Below are 21,236 nucleotides of genomic sequence, written 5' to 3'. Positions count from 1 at the left end.
GACTCCGCCTACCATAACTTAGGGACTAGTATCTCCGCCTACTATAACTTAGTGAGCGGAGATACCGGAGGGCATAACGGGAGAACGGAGCGGCGCCCGGGGATAATAGTAAGTGCAGTGAGATCCCCGGGCGCCGCTCCACATGTCTGTATAGTTAGTTTATAGGGTAAGAATCGGTGAAAGGTCCTCTTTAAGCCCCACATTTTTCATTTTCACAAGAGGTAACAGGAGAAAAAGCACCCCATAATTTGTTACCCAATACGGAAACACCCCATATGTGGTGGTAAACTGCTGTAGGGGCACATGGCAGGAAGGGAAGAAGCGCCATGTGGCTTTTACAGCGCAGAATTTGATAGATTGGTTTACAGGCGCCATTGGTTTTTATTTTTTGGGTGATTGTCTTAAGTAGGTAGAGGCTCATTAGGTAGGGAATGAAGTGACGTTTTCATTGGTATCATTTAGGAGTACATATCGCTTTTTGATCACTCAATATTGACAGCACTCATTAGTACCGGAGGACTGGGAAGCAGTGAATGCAGCGCTCCTTGGGCTCTAGACTATCCACTTCCTGGTCCTCTGACGTCGGCTGCGCACAGCCTGAGGACACTTTGTGACATCACAATTGCATTTTTGGTGACGTAAGGTGACCAAAAAATTGCTTTTTTGGCAGTTTTTATTTTTTACAGCATTCATCTGAGGGGGTATACAATGTGATATTTTTATAGTTCCAGTCATTACTGATGCGGCAATACCCAATATGTCTATTTTTCTTTTTTTCCCTATATTTTTACAATTTTATATGAATTAATTATGGAAAAAGGGCTGTTTTTTTTTTTTTACATGGAACTATTATTTTTTATTATGTAAAACACTTGCCTTACAATAGATGTGTATTTGTAATGCATTGCTTGTTAGTGTATTATCAGCGTAATACACTAACAGCCTGCCTGTGAGACCCAGCCAGGGGGCTGGGTCTCACAGGCTTACATAGAAGGCTAGCCCTGATGCCTGTGAAAGAGCAGGGCAGGGACCCATACCCTCCATAATAACCTTCTATGCCACGGTCGCCGATGCCAGCGTTTAAAGCGGTGGGTCGGCCGCCAGTGACTGCCGGGGATCCTGTGCTGATTGGGTGCAGGTCCTATGTTTTAGGCCCAATCCAAACTGATAAGACAGGGCAACACAAGTAGGCAGGGTCAACAGAAGTAGTCGGAGCCAGTAATACCATAGTGCAGCACAAAATGAGACCCCAGCAGAACCAAATACCACAAAGCAGAGCAAAATACTGCCACCCACGCTGCAGTATCCAACTGTATCACTGATCGGAGGACGGAGATAAAGTTGAATTCAGGAGGGCACCTGTGGCCACCAGCCAGGCACATAAGTATCTGATGCTCCCAGCATTAATTACAACAGAGAGCATCAGATTTTTTGGGAATTGCCAATTTTATAGTAGAAAAAACATTTGGGGTTAATTTCCCCTTTTTATTTGATTCAATGTTGTACCCATTGCCCTCATTTACACATTGGAACGGACTTCTTTTGCACCCTTGACTGTACAGATCCTGAGACACCAAAAGACTACACACCACATACTTCACCACCCCCAGCCACAGACAAGAGGAGGTTCCTCACCATCAACTCCAAGAAAGGCAGCCTCTACTAAGTATCCGCCACCCTACTAACCTCATCTTACCTTACCATCTAACCCTTTCCTCAGCCCTATACCAGGAGCATAAACCCCCTACATTGCTCCTAAACTTCCTATTTAGCTTTTAACCCTTGTTTTCCCCCTTTAACAGTAGGAGGGGCCACTTCTGTGTGTGTATGTTTAGGTAATCGTACATTGGGTGGGAGTTATAGTTAGAGGGTACTGTGGGTTTTGCATAGTTATACTGTTGTAGCGATTGTGTGTATATATGTATAAATATAGCCATCAGCTAGTCGTGGCCAAAAGTTTTGAGAATGACACAAATATTAGTTTTCACAAAGTTTGCTGCTAAACTGCTTTTAGATCTTTGTTTCAGTTGTTTCTATGATGTAGTGAAATATAATTACACGCACTTCATACGTTTCAAAGGCTTTTATCGACAATTACATGACATTTATGCAAAGAGTCAGTTTTTTCAGTGTTGGCCCTTCTTTTTCAGGACCTCTGCAGTTCGACTGGGCATGCTCTCAATCAACTTCTGGGCCAATTCCTGACTGATAGCAACCCATTCTTTCATAATCACTTCTTGGAGTTTGTCAGAATTAGTGGGTTTTTGTTTGTCCACCCGCCTCTTGAGGATTGACCACAAGTTCTCAATGGGATTAAGATCTGGGGAGTTTCCAGGCCATGGACCCAAAATGTCAACGTTTTGGTCCCCGAGCCACTTAGTTATCACTTTTGCCTTATGGCACGGTGCTCCATCGTGCTGGAAAATGCATTGTTCTTCACCAAACTGTTGTTGGATTGTTGGAAGAAGTTGCTGTTGGAGGGTGTTTTGGTACCATTCTTTATTCATGGCTGTGTTTTTGGGCAAAATTGTGAGTGAGCCCACTCCCTTGGATGAGAAGCAACCCCACACATAAATGGTCTCAGGATGCTTTACTGTTGGCATGACACAGGACTGATGGTAGCGCTCACCTTTTCTTCTCCGGACAAGCCTTTTTCCAGATGCCCCAAACAATCGGAAAGAGGCTTCATCAGAGAATATGACTTTGCCCCAGTCCTCAGCAGTCCATTCACCATTCTTTCTGCAGAAGATCAATCTGTCCCTGATGTTTTTTTTGGAGAGAAGTGGCTTCTTTGCTGCCCTTCTTGACACCAGGCCATCTTTCAAAAGTCTTCGCCTCACTGTGCGTGCAGATGCGCTCACACCTGTCTGCTGCCATTCCTGAGCAAGCTCTGCAATGGTGGCACTCCGATCCCGCAGCTAAATCCTCTTTGGGAGACGATCCTGGTGCTTGCTGGACTGTCTTGGACGCCCTGAAGCCTTCTTAACAAGAATTGAACCTCTTTCCTTGAAGTTCTTGATGATCCTATAAATTGTTGATTGAGGTGCAAGCTTAGTAGCCACAATATCCTTGCCTGTGAAGCCATTTTTATGCAACGCAATGATGGCTGCACGCGTTTCTTTGCAGGTCACCATGGTTAACAATGGAAGAACAATGATTTCAAGCATCACCCTCCTTTTAACATGTCAAGTCTGCCATTTTAACCCAATCAGCCTGACATAATGATCTCCAGCCTTGTGCTCGTCAACAAGACGATTACTGAAATGATCTCAGTAGGTCCTTTAATGACAGCAATGAAATGCAGTGGAAAGTTTTTTTGGGGATTAAGTTAATTTTCATGGCAAAGAAGGACTATGCAATTCATCTGATCACCCTTTATAACATTCTGGAGTATATGCAAATTGCTATTATAAAAACTTAAGCAGCAACTTTTCCAATTCCAATATTTATGTAATTCTCAAAACCTTTGGCCACGACTGTATAGTACAACAAGTATCTGTAGACTTTGTAGTGTTTCAATGAATATATTTTTATTAGAATACAGTGTACAGAGTCTTAGTTGCAATTATAGTCCAGGTACGCAAGCACGTCAGGATATGTAAGGGAACAGAACGTTAATAACATAGTAACATAGTTTATAAGGCCGAAAAAAGACATCTGTCCATCTAGTTCAGCCTGTGATCCTGCAAGTTAATCTAGAGGAAGGCAAAAAAATCCCTTTGAGGTATAAGCCAATTTTCCCTGCTTTAGGGGAAAAAAATTCCTTCCCGACTACAATCACGCAATCAGAATAACTCCCTGGATCAACGACCCATCTCTAGTAGCTATAGCCTGTAATATAATTACACTCCAGAAATACATCCAGGCTCCTCTTGAACTCAACTTGAAATTCACAATCACCACCTCCTCAGGCAGAGAGTACCATAGTCTCACTGCTCTTACCGTAAAGAATCCTCTTCTATGTTTGTATACAAACCTTCTTTCCTCCAGACACAGAGGATGTCCCCTCGTCACAGTCCTGGGGATAAATAGATGATGGGAGAGATCTCTGTACTGACCTGCGATATATTTATACATTGTTATTAGATCTCCCTTAAGTCATCTTATTTCCAAAGTGAATAACCCTAATTTTGATAATCTTTCAGGGTACTGTAGTCCACCCATTCCAGTTATTTTATTTTCCAGTTTAGTTGCCCTCCTCTGAACCCTCTCCAGCTCTGCTATATCTGCCTTGTTCACTGGAGCCCAGAACTGTACACAGTGCTCCATGTGTGGTCTGACTAGTGATTTGTAAAGTGGTAGGACTATGTTCTCATCATGGGCATCTATGCCCTTTTTGATGCCACCCATTTTCTTACTGGCCTTGGCAGCAGCTGCCTGACACTGGTTTCTACAGCTTAGTTTGCTGTTCACTAAAATTCCTAGGTCATTTTCCTTGTCAGTGTTACTCAGTGTTTTACCATTTAGTATGTACTTGTCACGATCCCTCCCATGACAGAGGTTAGAAGATCTGAGAGACTTGCATCATATGAGGTTATCTGACAGCCTCTCGGTTTCACTTTGCAGTGTTGTTGTTGGTATGACCAAACCTTTTGTTTCAGGTGTAGCTTGCGGTCATTACTATTCCTCTATTTAGCATGGACTCTTTACCATGCGGTTGATATTCTCTGCCTGGAGTTGGAAGAGCTGGTGTGTTGTTCTCTTCTCAGTTTCTGCTCATCCATTTTCTATTGAAGATAAGTGTTCTCCCCTTTGTATTTTGTTTTCCCCTTTTGCTCATTGTTTCCTAAGCCTCAGGGAGACGCTGGTTCGTTCATCTGGGAAGGAACCATTGGTCTCAGACCCTGTCACTACGCCTAGGGATTTCAGGGTATCTAGGGCCTAGGTTTCCGGTGTATGAATATTCCCACCTTCAGGGTCTATTCATACTGACAGAAGTCAGGGCTAGGTTTAGGGTTTTCCTAGGTGGTGACCCTTTCCTTTCCTTAGCCTAGTTTCGGGTCATTTTCCTTCTGTTGTCATTCTGGTGTTCCCCCCCCCTCCCTACATTGTGACAGTACTGGTGACTTGCATTATTCCTTCCCATGTGCATAACCTTACATTTGTCAGTGTTAAACCTCATCTGCCACTTATCTGCCCAAGCCTCCAATCTATCCAGATCCATCAGTAGCAGTATACTGTCCTCTTCTGTGTTAATTACTTTACACAGTTTAATGTCATCTGCAAAAATTGATATTTTACTGTGCAAGCCTTCTACAAGATCATTAATAAATATATTGAAGAGAATAGGGCCTAATACTGACCCCTGTGGTACCCCACTAGTGACAGTGACCCAATCTGAGTGTGTACCATTAATAACCACCCTCTGTTTTGTATCACTGAGCCAGTTACTTACCCACATACAGAGATTGTCTCCCAGTACAAGCATTCTCATTTTATATACTAGTTGCAGAAGAAGAAAGAAGATGAACCTTTGGATGGCGCTGTCAGCAGGAGTCAGAAGCAGGTAGGTATTGATAACACAATACTTTTTTTATTTTCAGTCAACGCGTTTCAGGGGCGGAGAGCCCCCTTCATCAGGACAATATACAATATAAAAAGTTTTTTATATTGTATATTGTCCTGATGAAGGGGGCTCTCCGCCCCTGAAACGCGTTGACTGAAAATAAAAAAAGTATTGTGTTATCAATACCTACCTGCTTCTGACTCCTGCTGACAGCGCCATCCAAAGGTTCATCTTCTTTCTTCTTCTGCAACTAGTATATAAAATGAGAATGCTTGTACTGGGAGACATCTTCTTTCTTCTTCTGCAACTCACTTCTCCCCGACGAATGCTTCCAAGGCACGGGGCTGGAACCTAGGCAGCAGCGCAGGCACCCCGCACGCTGATCGGGAAAATCAGCACAGGCTCCATATAGGTGTTGTGACTCTTCGAAACATGTTCTGGTAAGAGTTTTTTATTTATCTCTTGCACCTACTATTAGACAATACCACACATGAGGCGCTGCCTCCTATCTCGCTTTTATCTTCATTTTATATACTAACCTTTTTATGTGGTTATCAAATGCTTTGGAGAAGTTAAAGGGGTTCTCCTGGAATTAAGAAAATGAAAATACTTACTTTATTATAAATATATCCTCAAATACTTTTCATTATTTATAATCGCTTGTTTTGTCTGGGGAGCAATCATCAGGGGAAACAAAATGGCCGCTGTCCCATTAGTTCACACAAAACCTGTCTTGATCACACATGAGGACAAGTTACTTTACAACACTGAGGTAAAGAGCCGCCTTATCCTCCTCTCCTACATGTCAGGGATTATGATCCTGAATACAGATGGTAAGAAATTTTGCGGAATCTCTGGGGAATTTAATTTAAGAGGAGACATGAAGTACAAAGAGGATGGACCGGACAGACTGTGGTAATGGAGGCTGCATACAAGAGCTGCTGCTCATTAGTTACATCCCCACCATCCTCTCGTGTCTCCTCATCTCCATTCCCACAGAGATTTACCTGTATTCAGGATCATGATTCCCGACAAGCAGAGCAGGGAGAAGGATGAGGCAGCACTATGGCTCATTGTGTTGAAGTAACTTGTCCTTCTGTGTGATTAGGATAGGTTGTTTGTGTACTGATAGGACAGCGGCCATTTTATTTCTAGTAATGATTGCTCCCTAGACAAAAAAGCCATTCTAAGTAATGAAAGGTACTTGTGAATATATTTATTATAAAATAATATTTAAGTATTTTCATTTTTTTAATTCCCGGAGAACCCCCTTAAAATATATGACATCCACTGATTTGCTGCGGTCAAGTCTAGAACTTACCTCCTCATAGAAACTAAATTAGTTTGACATGAATGATCCCTCATGAAGCCATGCTGAGACTGCGGTATACACTTATTTTCATTGAGGTACTCTAAGATAGCATCTCTTGGAAAACCTTCAAACCACCCACCCTGTTTTTGCACCCTTTTTGAATATTGGCACCACATTTGCTATGCGCCAATCCTGTGGAACACTCCCTGTCAGTATAGAGTCCTTAACCCCTTAGGGACGCATGACGTACCGGTACGGCATGTTTCCCGAGTCCTTAAGGACCCAAGACATACCGGTACGTCATGTGTTGTTCCGATCACTGCCGCCCGGCCAGCTGTGATCGGAACAAGGTGCCTGCTCAAATCATTGAGCAGGCACCTCGGCTAAATGCGCGGGGGGTCCCGTGACCCCCCCATGTCGGCGATCGCAACAAACCGCAGGTCAATTCAGACCTGCGGTTTGCTGGGCTTTCTGTAGTTTCTGATCCCCGTGGTCCCTGACCGCGGGGATCAGAGACTTTAGTATTCCTAAAATATATATGTTTCACCCCCCCCTGCACCCCTGAATGATTTTATCCCGGTGGGAGGTGCAGGGGGGGGGGTTTTGCTGGCGGTGCGGGAGGCGGGCGGTGCAGCAGGCGGGATCGCGATCCCCCGCCCGCCTCCCCTTGAATAATCGTTGATATACAGTGGGAATACCAGGGTGTCAGCACAAGTGTAAGTAAAATACAGTACAAAACACTATATGGTGTACTGTACTGTATTATACAGACATCAGACCCACTGGATCTTCAAGAACCAAGTGGGTCTGGGTCAAAAAAAAAAAGTAAAAAAAAATGTAAAAATCAAAAAACACATTTATCACTGATTAAAAATGAAAAAAATAAAATTCCCTACATGTTTGGTATCGCCGCGTCCGTAACGACCTGATCTATAAAACGGTCATGTTACTTTACCCGAATGGTGAACGCCATAAATATAAAAAATAAAAAACTATGATGTAATTGAAATTTTGCCCACCTTACTTGCCAAAAAAGGTAATAAAAGTGATCAAAAAAGTCGCATGTACGCCAAAATTGTAACAATCAAACAGTCATCTCATCCCGCAAAAATCATACCCTACCCAAGATAATCGCCCAAAAACTGAAAAAACTATGGCTCTTAGACTATGGAAACACTAAAACATAATTTTTTTTTGTTTCAAAAATGAAATCATTCTGTAAAACTTACATAAATAAAAAAAAAGTATACATATTAGGTATCGCCGCGTCCGTATCGACCGGCTCTATAAAAATATCACATGACCTAACCCCCTCAGGTGACCACCGTAAAAAAAAAAACGGTGTAAAAAAAGCCATTTTTTGTCATCTTACATCACAAAAAGTGTAATAGCAAGTGATCAACAGTCATATGCACCCCAAAATAGTGCCAATCAAACTGTCATCTCATCCCGCAAAAAATGAGACCCTACTTAAGATAATCGCCCAAAAACTATGGCTCTCAGAATATGGAGACACTAAAACTTTTTTTTGTTTTAAAAATGAAATCATTGTGTAAAACTTACATAAATAAAAAAAATTGTATACATATTAGGTATCGCCGTGTCCGTGACAACCTGCTCTATAAAATTACCACATGATCTAACCTGTCAGATGAATGTTGTAAATAACAAAAAAATAATAAACGGTGCCAAAAAAGCTATTTCTTGTTACCTTGCCGCACAAAAAGTGTAATATAGAGCAACCAAAAATCATATGTACCCTAAACTAGTACCAACAAAACTGCCACCCTATCCCGTAGTTTCTAAAATGGGGTCACTTTTTTGGAGTTTCTACTCTAGGGGTGCATCAGGGGGGCTTCAAATGGGACATGGTGTCAAAAAAACCAGTCCAGCAAAATCTGCCTTCCAAAAACCGTATGGCATTCCTTTCCTTCTGCGCCCTGCCGTGTGCCCGTACAGCAGTTTACGACCATATATGGGGTGTTTCTGTAAACTACAGAGTCAGGGCCATAAATAATGAGTTTTGTTTGGCTGTTAACCCTTGCTTTGTAACTGGAAAAAAAATATTAAAATGGAAAATCTGCCAAAAAAGTGAAATTTTTAAATTGTATCTCTATTTTCCATTTGTAAAATCAGTTTTGAATACCTTGAGGGGTGTAGTTTCTTAGATGGGGTCACTTTTATGGAGTTTCTACTCTAGGGGTGCATCAGGGGGGCTTCAAATGGGACATGGTGTAAATAAACCAGTCCAGCAAAATCTGCCTTCCAAAAACCAAACGGCGCACCTTTCACTCTACGCCCCGCTGTGTGGCCGTACAGTAGTTTACGGCCACATATGGGGTGTTTCTGTAAACGGCAGAGTCAGGGCAATAAAGATACATTCTTGTTTGGCTGTTAACCATTGCTTTGTTGGTGGAAAAAATGGGTTAAAATGGAAAATTAGGCAAAAAAATGAAATTCTCAAATTTCATCCCCATTTGCCAATAACTCTTGTGCAACACCTAAAGGGTTAACGAAGTTTGTAAAATCAGTTTTGAATACCTTGAGGGGTGTAGTTTATAGAATGGGGTCATTTTTGGGTGGTTTCTATTATGTAAGCCTCGCAAAGTGACTTCAGAGCTGTAGTGGTCCCTAAAAATTGGGTTTTTGTAAATTTCGGAAAAATTTCAAGATTTGCTTCTAAACTTCTAAGCCTTGTAACATCCCCAAAAAATTAAATATCATTCCTAAAATAATTCAAACATGAAGTAGACATATGGGGAATGTAAAGTCATCACAATTTTTGGGGGTATTACTATGTATTACAGAAGTAGAGAAACTGAAACTTTGAAATTTGCAAATTTTTCAAAATTTTTGGTAAATTAGGTAATATTTTATGCAAAATTTTTTTTTTTTACATTTTTCAGTGTCATGAAGTACAATATGTGACGAAAAAACACTCTCAGAATGGCCTGGATAAGTAAAAGCATTTTAAAGTTATCAGCACTTAAAGTGACACTGGTCAGATTTGCAAAAAATGGCCAAGTCCTTAAGGTGAAATAGGGCTGAGTCCTTAAGGGGTTAAATATCAGAAATAAGGGTCTGGCTATGGAAATAAGGGTGCGGAGTCAGAAGCAGCCTCCAATTTTCATATTAATCATTAATATTAGTCATGGATATTAATATTGCCCTATAACAGATACAATAGTTAGTTTTTCAATAAATGGGTTGAGATTAGTCTCAAGGGGGTCCAAGTGACATCTATGCGATCGGCCAAATCTTAGAAGTGATCCTGGCCTTAGAAGTGTAGGAAGACAGTCTTTCCCTTTATAAGTGGAGAAAGTAAGAGTTATACTCATTTGTCTATTACATTGGATCGAGGGCCTCCACTGACAATCGATACCTTTCTTTTTTCCTACTATGGCAGTGCTCCAGACAAAAAAAAATGACCAGGAGCCATTGGCTCCTAAACTAAAAAATTTAGGAGCCAAATTCAATTTTTTAGTCGCCAAATTTAAAATGCATATAATTTTTAAAAAAGGACTTTGAGAAGATGAGACGCAGGTCACAGTAGTGAGCCAGCACTACATATAGGAGAAAACAGCACCACATACCTCTCACATCCAGGGACATTTTCTGGGGGACAAGGTGACTAAAAATGGCGAATTGCGTGGTTTAGAGTTTTTTTTTCTGTTACGGCCTTCACCGAGCGGAAATATTTTTTTATATTTTAATAGCTCACACTTTTTGGGACGTGGCGATATGTAATATGTTTATTCTTTATTGTTTGTAAATTTTATATGTAAAACTGGGAAGGGGGCCATTTAAACTTTTAGTATTTTGGTGTTTCTTTTTTTTTTTTTTTTTTTTTACTTTTTATTTAATAACCATTTCTTCCCTTAGGGACTAGAACCTGGATTTTTTCATCCCTTGTGCTATTCACCCTGATAGAGCTCTATCAGGGTGAATAGGATCTCACACATCTCCCTGCGGCCCTGGGCTCTGTACACACAGCAGCAGGGAGCTGAACATGGCAGCCAGGGCTTTAATAGTGTCCTGGCTGCCATGGTAACGATCTGAGCCCCAGCAGTGTAATCTGCCACTGCCACCAATGAAGGGGATGGGACCCTGTGGCCACCATATAACAATGGGGGGGGGGGGGGGGGGCGGGGGAGGACAACTTGTGGCCAGTGATAATGGGGGGGGGGAAGAGGCTTTGGGAGAGCGCACTGCACCACCAATGAATGTTTAAAGAGGACCTTTCATGGGTCCAAAGAATATGTACTTAGTAGCGCCGCTCCGTTCGTCCGCTGTGGCCCCCGGTATTTTCAGCAGAGGAAGGAGGAGGAGGAGGAGACGCCAGTGTCTCTCCTTCTCCCTGACAGCAGCGCTGTCCAATCACAGCGCAGAGCTCAGAGCCAGGGGACTATAAAAAGATATTACCATCTCAGATATTGGTGACATATTGCTAGGATTTGCCACCTATGTCAGAAAGGCAATAGTCCCATCTCTGGGACCCACTTCAATCTCTAGAATGGGCCCCCAAAATGAAGGCTAGCGCACTGTACAAGCAGTGGTCACTCTCCATTCGCCACTTTGGGAATTTCAAAAATAGCCAAGCTCGGAGAGTATGCCTGACATGTGTGGTTTTGCTCTCCTTCACTTCAGAGGTCCTGTCCTGGAGATAGGAGCAAGTCCCTGCATTTATCAGACATTGGTGGCATATCCTACCAATATGCCACTAGTGTATCAGATGGGATAACCCTTCAAACAATCTTCATTATCATCTGTATATTCACTCTATTCTTGTGTTGCTCATTATTGAGGCCAAGTTTTGTTTTATCTGGTTTTCCAGCACTGATTGGACAGTGTCAGATTGTGTAAAGACACACTGCAAACTGGCCACACCCAGTTGTGAATTTATTCATAAAATTCTAGGAGGAATTATCAGAGGAACAACACAGAAGAAAATATGTTTTTTAGATGAAATTTCATGAAGAACTCAAGTATTTACAAAAACAGACATGCCAAGAGAGGCGATACCTTCTCTGTGTTCCAAAGGATAGTGCAAATTGACACCTATGCCCTCTGCAATTTTTGAGGTCAGTACTCTCACTAGAAGGATAACAGGTGGGGTATGATTGGCTCCTATGGTAATAGAGAACACCATCCACAATTTTGAAGAAATTACATCTACTCTTAAAACATAGCTGACAATAATAAGCACAAGATCAACTGGTGGTTGAGCCCCTGTGGTGTGACAGGTCATGTAATCTCTGTATCCATGATTAAGAGGACAGTGAATTGTAGCCACTTATGAACACATTGCTTACTTTGCTTTCCTTGTACAGGGTAAGCAGCACAGCGTAGCCCCCTGATCTCTTCTGTGGAACATACTCCCGTTGCTTTTTTCCAGCTGTCTTTTTCTTTTTCTAGCACAACACAAACAAATTAAACAATTAATTTACTGAGAGCTCACAGCCTACAACACAGCACTGCTACACCTTTCAGAATAATGGTACAGTGTGAAGGAACATTTTGGTAATTACCAGATAATATCTCAAGCTTTTTTAAGCCTCACCCCATTAACAAGATGCAGAGGAGTAGAAAGAATATGAGCCTAGACCAGCTCTTTCCTGAATTCTGCTTCATTTATTAGCTTGTATTAGATTGACAAAAAGCAAATAAAAAGTCTAAATTATGTGTTTCAGGGTCTAGAATCATGAGGCCCAGACCCCAAAACACTCAATTTAGACGTTTTAGGCTACTTTCACATTAGCGTTTTCAATTCCGCTATTGAGATCCATCATAGCATCTTAATAGCGGAAGAAAAAGCTTCAGTTTTGTCCCCATTCATTGTCAATGGGGACAAAACTGAATTGAACAGGAATGCACCAAAATGCATTCCGTTCCGATTGGTTGTGCTCCCATCGCAGACAGAATAACGCTGCAAGCGGCGTTTTTTTGTCCGCGATGTGGTGCTGAGCAAGATGGATCCGTCCTGGCACACTGACACAATAGAAAACTGATCCATCCCCCATTGACTTTCAATGGTGTTCATGACGGATCCCTCATGGCTATAGAAGACATAATACAACCGGATCCGTTCATGACGGATGCATGCGATTGTATTATGGTAACAAACGTTTTTGCAGATCCATGACGGATCCGCAAAAAAAACACTTATGTGAAAGTAGCCTTATTTGCTTTTGTCAATCTGATACAATCTAATAAATGAAGCAGAATTTGGGAAAGAGCTGGTCTAGGCTCATATTCTTTCTACTCCTCTGCATCATCCGCCCTGGCCTCGATTGCCTTGACAAAGCTGCGAGTCCTCCTGTGATTTTAATATTCAATGCCTTATATAGTTGTAGGGGCTCATCACAACAACAAAAGGTGAGCAGCCATTTTGTTCCCACATACCTTTTTTCACAGGTATATACAGTATTTTATGCTTTATAAGACAAACTTTTTACCAAGAAAGAATATCTTGATAAAAAGGGGCTACATCTTATAATTTGCAGACAGGGAGATTCAGCATGGCCAGACCCCCTGACTGCTTCCTTATGATCCGGCATCCTGATCAGAGAGAGAGTGGTGTGGCAGGCAGGAGTGCAGGCCGAACTATCTGTTCAGCACATGGGGAGAAAGATCCTATGCTGTACTGAAAGGAAATGAAAACTCCAAGTATAGCTTAAAGGGGTTCTCCGGGCTTTTAATATTGATGACCTATCCTCATGATAGATCATCAATATCAGATCGGTGGGGGTCTGACACCCAGCACCCCTGCTGATCAGGTGTATGAAGGGAAGGCACACGTGCAAGTGCCGTCTCCCGTCTCTCTTCCTGCTCGCTGCTGCTGAGGTGCATAGACAAATAAGTAACATTTCAGTACTGGAGAATAAGAAAAAGAATACATTTTGTATGAATTGTATCCTTGAGACCTGAAATAAGATCAGAGAAGTAGCAGCAATATGGATCCAATAAGATCCAATGCAGGGATATGGACAAGTGACCCAGTCATATGCTAGGTCCCCAGCATGTTCAAAATCTATATGCAGTTCATAAAATAAAGCATTGAAGATTTGTTGCGCTATGATTGCTAAATCACTGACAACACTGATGATAACACTGGAGAACACCAGGAGAAGGAGTCTGTATACAGCATCAGTTGAGTATGTATACAGCGCCCATACAACTCAGCGGTATACTTGACTGACACAGTTGAATGAAGCAGCAGTGCTCGACTGCCACTCCATAATAACTCCTCACTCTAGAATGGAGGAACAAGGTGATAATGTCTTGACGTCCTCAGGATGTCAATACAGTTGAATACTGTGCCAGCACACGGGAGCTGATCGTTTACTACCCTGCTGGTCACCCTCATAGGCCACAGGTAAATAAGCCTAAAGGCATATCAATGGTACAGGTGGCACAATGGTGTCCGTGCAACGGCTTGTGTTGCAGGAAGCTCAACCAACAGGTTGGAAGAGGTCTGTGGCCTGCACCGCTGAGTATTTGATTTTCTTTTTTCATTCCCAGTTTCTTGTTAAAGTGATTTTTATTGAACTATCACAAATAAATTCCAGGTTTTTGACATGAATGGGATGATTTACATGTGAAATATTACATACATATTATTCATTGCCAGTTTCTAATGGGCCACTTTTGAGAAACATACTACTGGGAGCACTATGGGGGGGGGGGGGGGGGTTATTATTACAGAAAGCACTAAGAGGGTAATATTATTGGGGCACTATAGGGGACATTATTATTGAAAGCACTAAATTGAGTATTATTACTAAGGGCATTAAAGGGAGCATTATTATTACTGAGGCACAAATAGGGGTATGATTATTAATGGGGGCATTATTACTACTAGGGGCACTATAAACTGTCAAATCTACTCTGCTTGGCAAAATTATTGATGAAGGACACAGTTTGTGGAACTATTACTGTTAGAGCACTATTTGCTGGGTACAATTATTGAAAAGGGCACCATCTATGTAATATCTGAATTTTCAAGGGGGCTATCTGCCTCTGCAGTATGGCATGTGGGGGAAATAGAGAGTACAATTTGCACAGTATTGGGGGAAATAGCAGGATAACAGGCTGAACTAGATGGACTGATGTCTTTTTTCAGCCTTATAAACTATGTTACTATGTGACACTTTTGGAGCACCAGGATGCGGAGATTGTGTTCAGAAAGTGGGGAGGATGATGAAAAAGATTTCTGTGTGGCAAATTCTGCAGAGATAGGATGTCATGGCGGTCTGGGCCAGATAGAGAAGATGAAGAGAACATCTACAATTAGAGGAGATGTCACTGGATGTAATACATATGTAGTGCTGTATTCTCCTGCATGACTGGTTCTGTTAGAAAGACCAGGTAGGGCCGACTTGGTACTGTGGCCTGCTTCTCTCTTCCTCAGCCCTTTCCTCAATAATTTAAATAATGACAACTGGAGGAGGAGAGAATGTGACAGCTGGCATTGGCTGTGCTATTTGTCACTAGTGGGACAATATCTGTGCTGCAAGGTGGTATCAGTTTCTTCCGGGGTGGAGGTATTTTGCAATGTATTGTGGTGTTTATTTGGCAATGTTGGTAATAATGGTGTTATAAGGCATAATGGAAAGACGTTTTGTGTTGAACTGTTATATTTGTCAGTGTTTGGGTATTAAGTTGTTGTGCACTGTGGTATGTGGCGCTAATGGAACGGTATTTTGTGCTGTATTATGGCATTTCTTTTGCACTACTATAGAAGTAATATGCACAGTGCTACATAATATCTGGTCACTGGTGAGGCCATGGCATCACCATGGATTGTTTGGAGGGACCTAAATAGGTCTGATAGGACTCATCATGCTGATTAAAATGATACCTTTCTTTTGTCTGTTTGCTAAATAGCTGCAGAGAAATATGCATTTTATTCATATGCAAATGAGCATGTTCAAGCACCAGGAGGCGGGCTGAACCCTTTGAGCACTGCTTTGTAACACGCCTTGTGCGCTGCGCACTCCCCCCTCCCCTTGATTCACAGGGCTAAAAATCAGCATGCTAAGGGCAGAGCTATGTTCTTGAGCTGTCTCCTAGCATATACAAATTATACACACTCTGTGCTACAGCTTCACCACATTGAGATATGCTCAGAAAACTAATCTACACATTACTGCTTTATTCACAGATATAATAAAGGATTATAGACACTAGTAATATCTGTTATCTTTCTTAGCACACAAAATCCATTCTTCTCCATTTAGAAAGGCTATAGCTTAGTGGAAAGTGATTAGTCTTGTATGTAAAGATCCTAAGTTCAATTACTAGGAGAGATGTGTTCAAATATTTTTTTTTCTGTTATTTTTCCCCCTCTCATTTAACCTGTAATAAAAGGCTATACTATAATACATAATATATATTCATATAATAAGAATAAAAGACCTTGGTACATTTATATTTGAAACCTAAAACATATTTCTGCTTTATTCCCAGGCACAATATATGATTATAAAGAAACCAGCAATATTTATTAGCAGTTTAAGCTAAAAAAAAAGTATTCTCTATATGGTAAGGATATAGGGGGTCATTTATCATACTGCTGTAAAGTAGTTGCCCATGGAGCCAATCAGATTCCACCTTTCATTTTAGACAGCTATGGGCAACCAGCCAGTTCTACTTTATACCAGTTTGATAAATGACCCCCATAAACATTTATTATGGGTGAAATGTGGAAGAAGAAAAAATTATCTGAGGAAAAAAAAAAAAAAGTCCAAAGATTTAAACCTGGGATCACTATATACAAAACTGTGGACTTACCACTAAGCTATAGCCTTTTCACATAGAGAAGGCAAGTTGTTTGCATGCTTAGAAGCTAACTCACATTGCTGGTTTCTTTATAATCCTATATTCTGCCTGTAAATAAAGTAGAAATATGTATATTACCTTTTTGAGCATCTCTCAATAAGCTGTAGTATATATGATATGTATAGCGTATCTGGAACGATAAGTATTCAGCCATGAACTATCTTTGAACTAAAGATCTTTTACCTATCAGAGAAAAGTTTCAAACACGGTTGAATTCTTTTCAGACAATGATAGTCTGTCATTGGTCCGCTAAAATGATTTGTTGTTAAACTTCACCTCATGAAAGATCTTTTTGGTTGAAAAGGTCAATTTTGATCAACTTAAGACTAATATGTATGGTCAGTTTTAGGCAGGCAACTTAATAAATCTCGCCCTTCCTGTTTTCATTGTTTACTACATTCAAAACCTTGGATTGTCATCAGTGAATAGAGAGGCTGAAGACCTGTCCAATATTTATACAGATCAGAAAAGTTTCAATATGTTAAAAGCATGACAATCTGCAGTAAAATTCATTTTACATGGAGACTTTGCCACAGATTCAACCCTCTGCACTGAAATGTATTTGGTTCTGTAATGAAGCACTGTGTCCTCTAAATTCTCAGTTTTCTACTAAAACTATACTAACCCTTTCGCTACCAGCGCCGTACATATACAGCGCTGGAGCGATAGGCAAACATGGTACCCACTTGCATGTGCAGCAGGCGTCATGGCCGGCAGGTCTCAGATTTTATTTTTTGACACAAGTTAGTGGAATATGAGACTTTGTAAAAAAAATAATAAAAATTTCCGCTAACTTGGGCCAAAAAAATGTCTGAATGGAGCCTTACAGGGGGGTGATCAATGACAGGGGGGTGATCAGGGAGTCTATATGGGGTGATCACCCCCCTGTAAGGCTCCATTCAGATGTCCGTACGTGTTTTGCGGATCCGATCCATGTATCCGTGGATCCGTAAAAAACATACGGACGTCTGAATGGAGCCTTACAGGGGGGTGATCAATGACAGGGGGGTGATCAGGGAGTCTATATGGGGTGATCACCCCCGACATTGATCACCCCCCTGTAAGGCTCCATTCAGACGTCCGTATGTGTTTTGCGGATCCGATCCATGTATCAGTGGATCCGTAAAAAACTTACGGACGACCGAATGGAGCCTTACAAGGGGGTGATCAATGACAGGGGGGTGATCAGGGAGTCTATATGGAGTGATCAGGGGTGAATAAGGGGTTAATAAGTGACGGGGGGTGTAGTGTAGTGTGGTGCTTGGTGCTACTTATTACTGAGCTGCCTGTGTCCTCTGGTGGTCGATCCAAACAAAAGGGACCACCAGAGGACCAGGTAGCAGGTATATTAGACGCTGTTATCAAAACAGCGTCTAATATACCTGTTAGGGGTTAAAAAAAATCGCATCTCCAGCCTGCCAGCGAACGATCGCCGCTGGCAGGCTGGAGATCCACTCGCTTACCTTCCGATCCTGTGAACGCGCGCGCCTTCACAGGAAATCTTGCCTCTCGCGAGATGACGCGTATATGCGTCCATCCAGAAGAGCAGAGCCGCCGCCAGGACGCAATCCTGCGTACGGCGGTCCTGAGGCGGTTAAATTACCCCCCTTTACTTATAAAAATATCTAAATAACAAAAAATATAAATATCATGGGTATCACAACGTACAAAAACGCCTGTACTATTAAAATCTAAAAATATTTTTCCAATACGGCAAATAGCGTAACGGAAAAAAGGGTCAAAATGGCCAATTTGCCATTTTTTAATTGCTTCTCTTACCGAAAAACTGTAATAAAATGTGATCACAAAGTCACACACACTCCAAAAGGGTACATACTACAGATTGTCCCTCAAAGAATAAGCCACCCACACAGCTCAGTAGAAGGGGGGGGGTGTCAGTATATGGTGATTTTTTTTCTTGAAAGTTTAAATTTATTTTTAGACATAAAAAACCTATACATATGAGGTATTGTTGTAATTGTACTAACCCAGAGAATGAAGGGCATGGGTCAGTTTTGCTACAAACGGAACACCGTGGGAACAAAACCCGTAAAACGATAAAGGAATTGCATTTTTTTTCCAATTCCACCCCATTTGAGATTTTTTGTTTTACCGCTTCCCACTACATTGTATGCCAAAATTAATGGTGGCATTTGAAAGTACAACTTATCCTACAAAAAATAAGCACTCATACAGCTATGTGAACGGAAATATAAAAAAGTTATTGCTCAAGAAAGATAGGGAAAAAAACGCAAAAAAACTAAATAAACTCTGGTATCCTAAAGGTTAAACCATTTATTTATTTATTTTTAAAGATGAAAACATCTTGCATGTATTTCACTGATGCCATGTATAAAATGCTACTACTTAGCAAATGCCATCATATCCATGGAGGATCACTTACTGTAGGGGATGGTCCGTCACGTGGATTTTTGGGCATGTCTCCTTCCCGACCAGATGAGGCAGGAGGTGGAGAAGTGGCTCTTTGTGGGTTTCTGTTTTTATCATTGCTGCTATGGAGAGAATGAATTGGAGCATTGGGTCCTGTGAACATAGAAGAAAAAAATGACTGCTCATTTATTCAAACACAATATGAATATGCTCCCAATGACTGAACCTCCAAACTGCTTTATATGTCTACAGTCGTGGCCAAAAGTTTTGAGAATGACACAAATATTAGTTTTCACAAAGTTTGCTGCTAAACTGCTTTTAGATCTTTGTTTCAGTTGTTTCTGTGATGTAGTGAAATATAATTACACGCACTTCATACGTTTCAAAGGCTTTTAATCGACAATTACATGACATTAAGGGTCCATTCACACGTCCGTTTTTTCTTTCCTGATCTGTTCCGTTTTTTCTGGAACAGATCTGGACCCATTCATTTTCAATGGGTCCTGGAAAAAAACGGACAGCACAATGTGTGCTGTCCGTTTCCGTTGTTCCGTTCCGCATGTCCGTTTAAATATAAAACATGTCCTATTCTTTTCCTGAAAAATGGGATCCTGGTACAATACAAAGTCAATGGATCCGCAAAAAACGGATGACATACGGAAACATTTTGCAGGAACAACGGATCCGCAAAAAACGGACAGAAAATCGGATTATAGAAAAATACTGACGTGTGAATGTAGCCTTATGCAAAGAGTCAGTATTTGCAGTGTTGGCCCTTCTTTTTCAGGACCTCTGCAATTCGACTGGGCAAGCTCTCAATCAACTTCTGGGCCAATTCCTGACTGATAGCAACCCATTCTTTCATAATCACTTCTTGGAGTTTGTCAGAATTAGTGGGTTTTTGTTTGTCCACCCGCCTCTTGAGGATTGACCACAAGTTCTCAATGGGATTAAGATCTGGGGAGTTTCCAGGCCATGGACCCAAAATGTCAACGTTATGGTCCCCGAGCCACTTAGTTATCACTTTTGCCTTATGGCACGGTGCTCCATCGTGCTGGAAAATGCATTGTTCTTCACCAAACTGTTGTTGGATTGTTGGAAGAAGTTGCTGTTGGAGGGTGTTTTGGTACCCTTCTTTATTCATGGCTGTGTTTTTGGGCAAAATTGTAAGTGAGCCCACTCCCTTGGATGAGAAGCAACCCCACACATGAATGGTCTCAGGATGATTTACTGTTGGCATGACACAGGACTGATGGTAGCGCTCACCTTTTCTTCTCCGGACAAGCCTTTTTCCAGATGCCCCAAACAATCGGAAAGAGGCTTCATCGGAGAATATGACTTTGCCCCAGTCCTCAGCAGTCCATTCACCATTCTTTCTGCAGAAGATCAATCTGTCCCTGATGTTTTTTTTTGGAGAGAAGTGGCTTCTTTGCTGCCCTTCTTGACACCAGGCCATCTTCCAAAAGTCTTCGCCTCACTGTGCGTGCAGATGCGCTCACACCTGCCTGCTGCCATTCCTGAGCAAGCTCTGCACTGGTGGCACTCCGATCCCGCAGCTGAATCCTATTTAGGAGACGATCCTGGCGCTTGCTGGACTTTCTTGGACGCCCTGAAGCCTTCTTAACAAGAATTGAACCTCTTTCCTTGAAGTTCTTGATGATCCTATAAATTGTTGATTGAGGTGCAATCTTAGTAGCCACAATATCCTTGCCTGTGAAGCCATTTTTATGCAACGCAATGATGGCTGCACGCGTTTCTTTGCAGGTCACCATGGTTAACAATGGAAGAACAATGATTTCAAGCATCACCCTCCTTTTAACATGTCAAGTCTGCCATTTTAACCCAATCAGCCTGACATAATGATCTCCAGCCTTGTGCTCGTCAACATTCTCACCTGAGTTAACAAGACGATTACTGAAATGATCTCAGCAGGTCCTTTAATGACAGCAATGAAATGCAGTGGAAAGTTTTTTTTGGGATTAAGTTAATTTTCATTGCAAAGAAGGACTGTGCAATTCATCTGATCACTCTTCATAACCTTCTGGAGTATATGCAAATTGCTATTATAAAAACTTAAGCAGCAACTTTTCCAATTTCCAATATTTATGTAATTCTCAAAACTTTTGGCCACGACTTGTATATAAATTCTACTATGGTGCAAGATCTACCACAAGATGGTAGCAGTGC

At 41.5% G+C, this 21,236-nt stretch overlaps 1 protein-coding gene across 1 annotated transcript in view; it reads right to left on the bottom strand.

The window, feature by feature from the left end:
- MUS81 (MUS81 structure-specific endonuclease subunit) overlaps nucleotides 1-21,236 on the bottom strand; it is a 499,563-nt gene that overhangs the window by 214,541 nt on the left and 263,786 nt on the right. The window contains exons 4-5 of the mRNA XM_040410299.1: nucleotides 19,063-19,202; nucleotides 12,131-12,229 (exon numbers count right to left, since the gene is read on the bottom strand). Of these exons, the coding sequence (XP_040266233.1) occupies nucleotides 12,131-12,229; nucleotides 19,063-19,202 (239 nt within the window). The remainder of the gene's footprint in view (nucleotides 1-12,130; nucleotides 12,230-19,062; nucleotides 19,203-21,236) is intronic.

Source organism: Bufo bufo, chromosome 10, assembly GCF_905171765.1.
Source record: "Bufo bufo chromosome 10, aBufBuf1.1, whole genome shotgun sequence".
NCBI lineage: Eukaryota > Metazoa > Chordata > Amphibia > Anura > Bufonidae > Bufo > Bufo bufo.
Note: the sequence above shows the minus strand (reverse complement) of the source record. Positions and strands in the feature narration are given on the sequence as shown.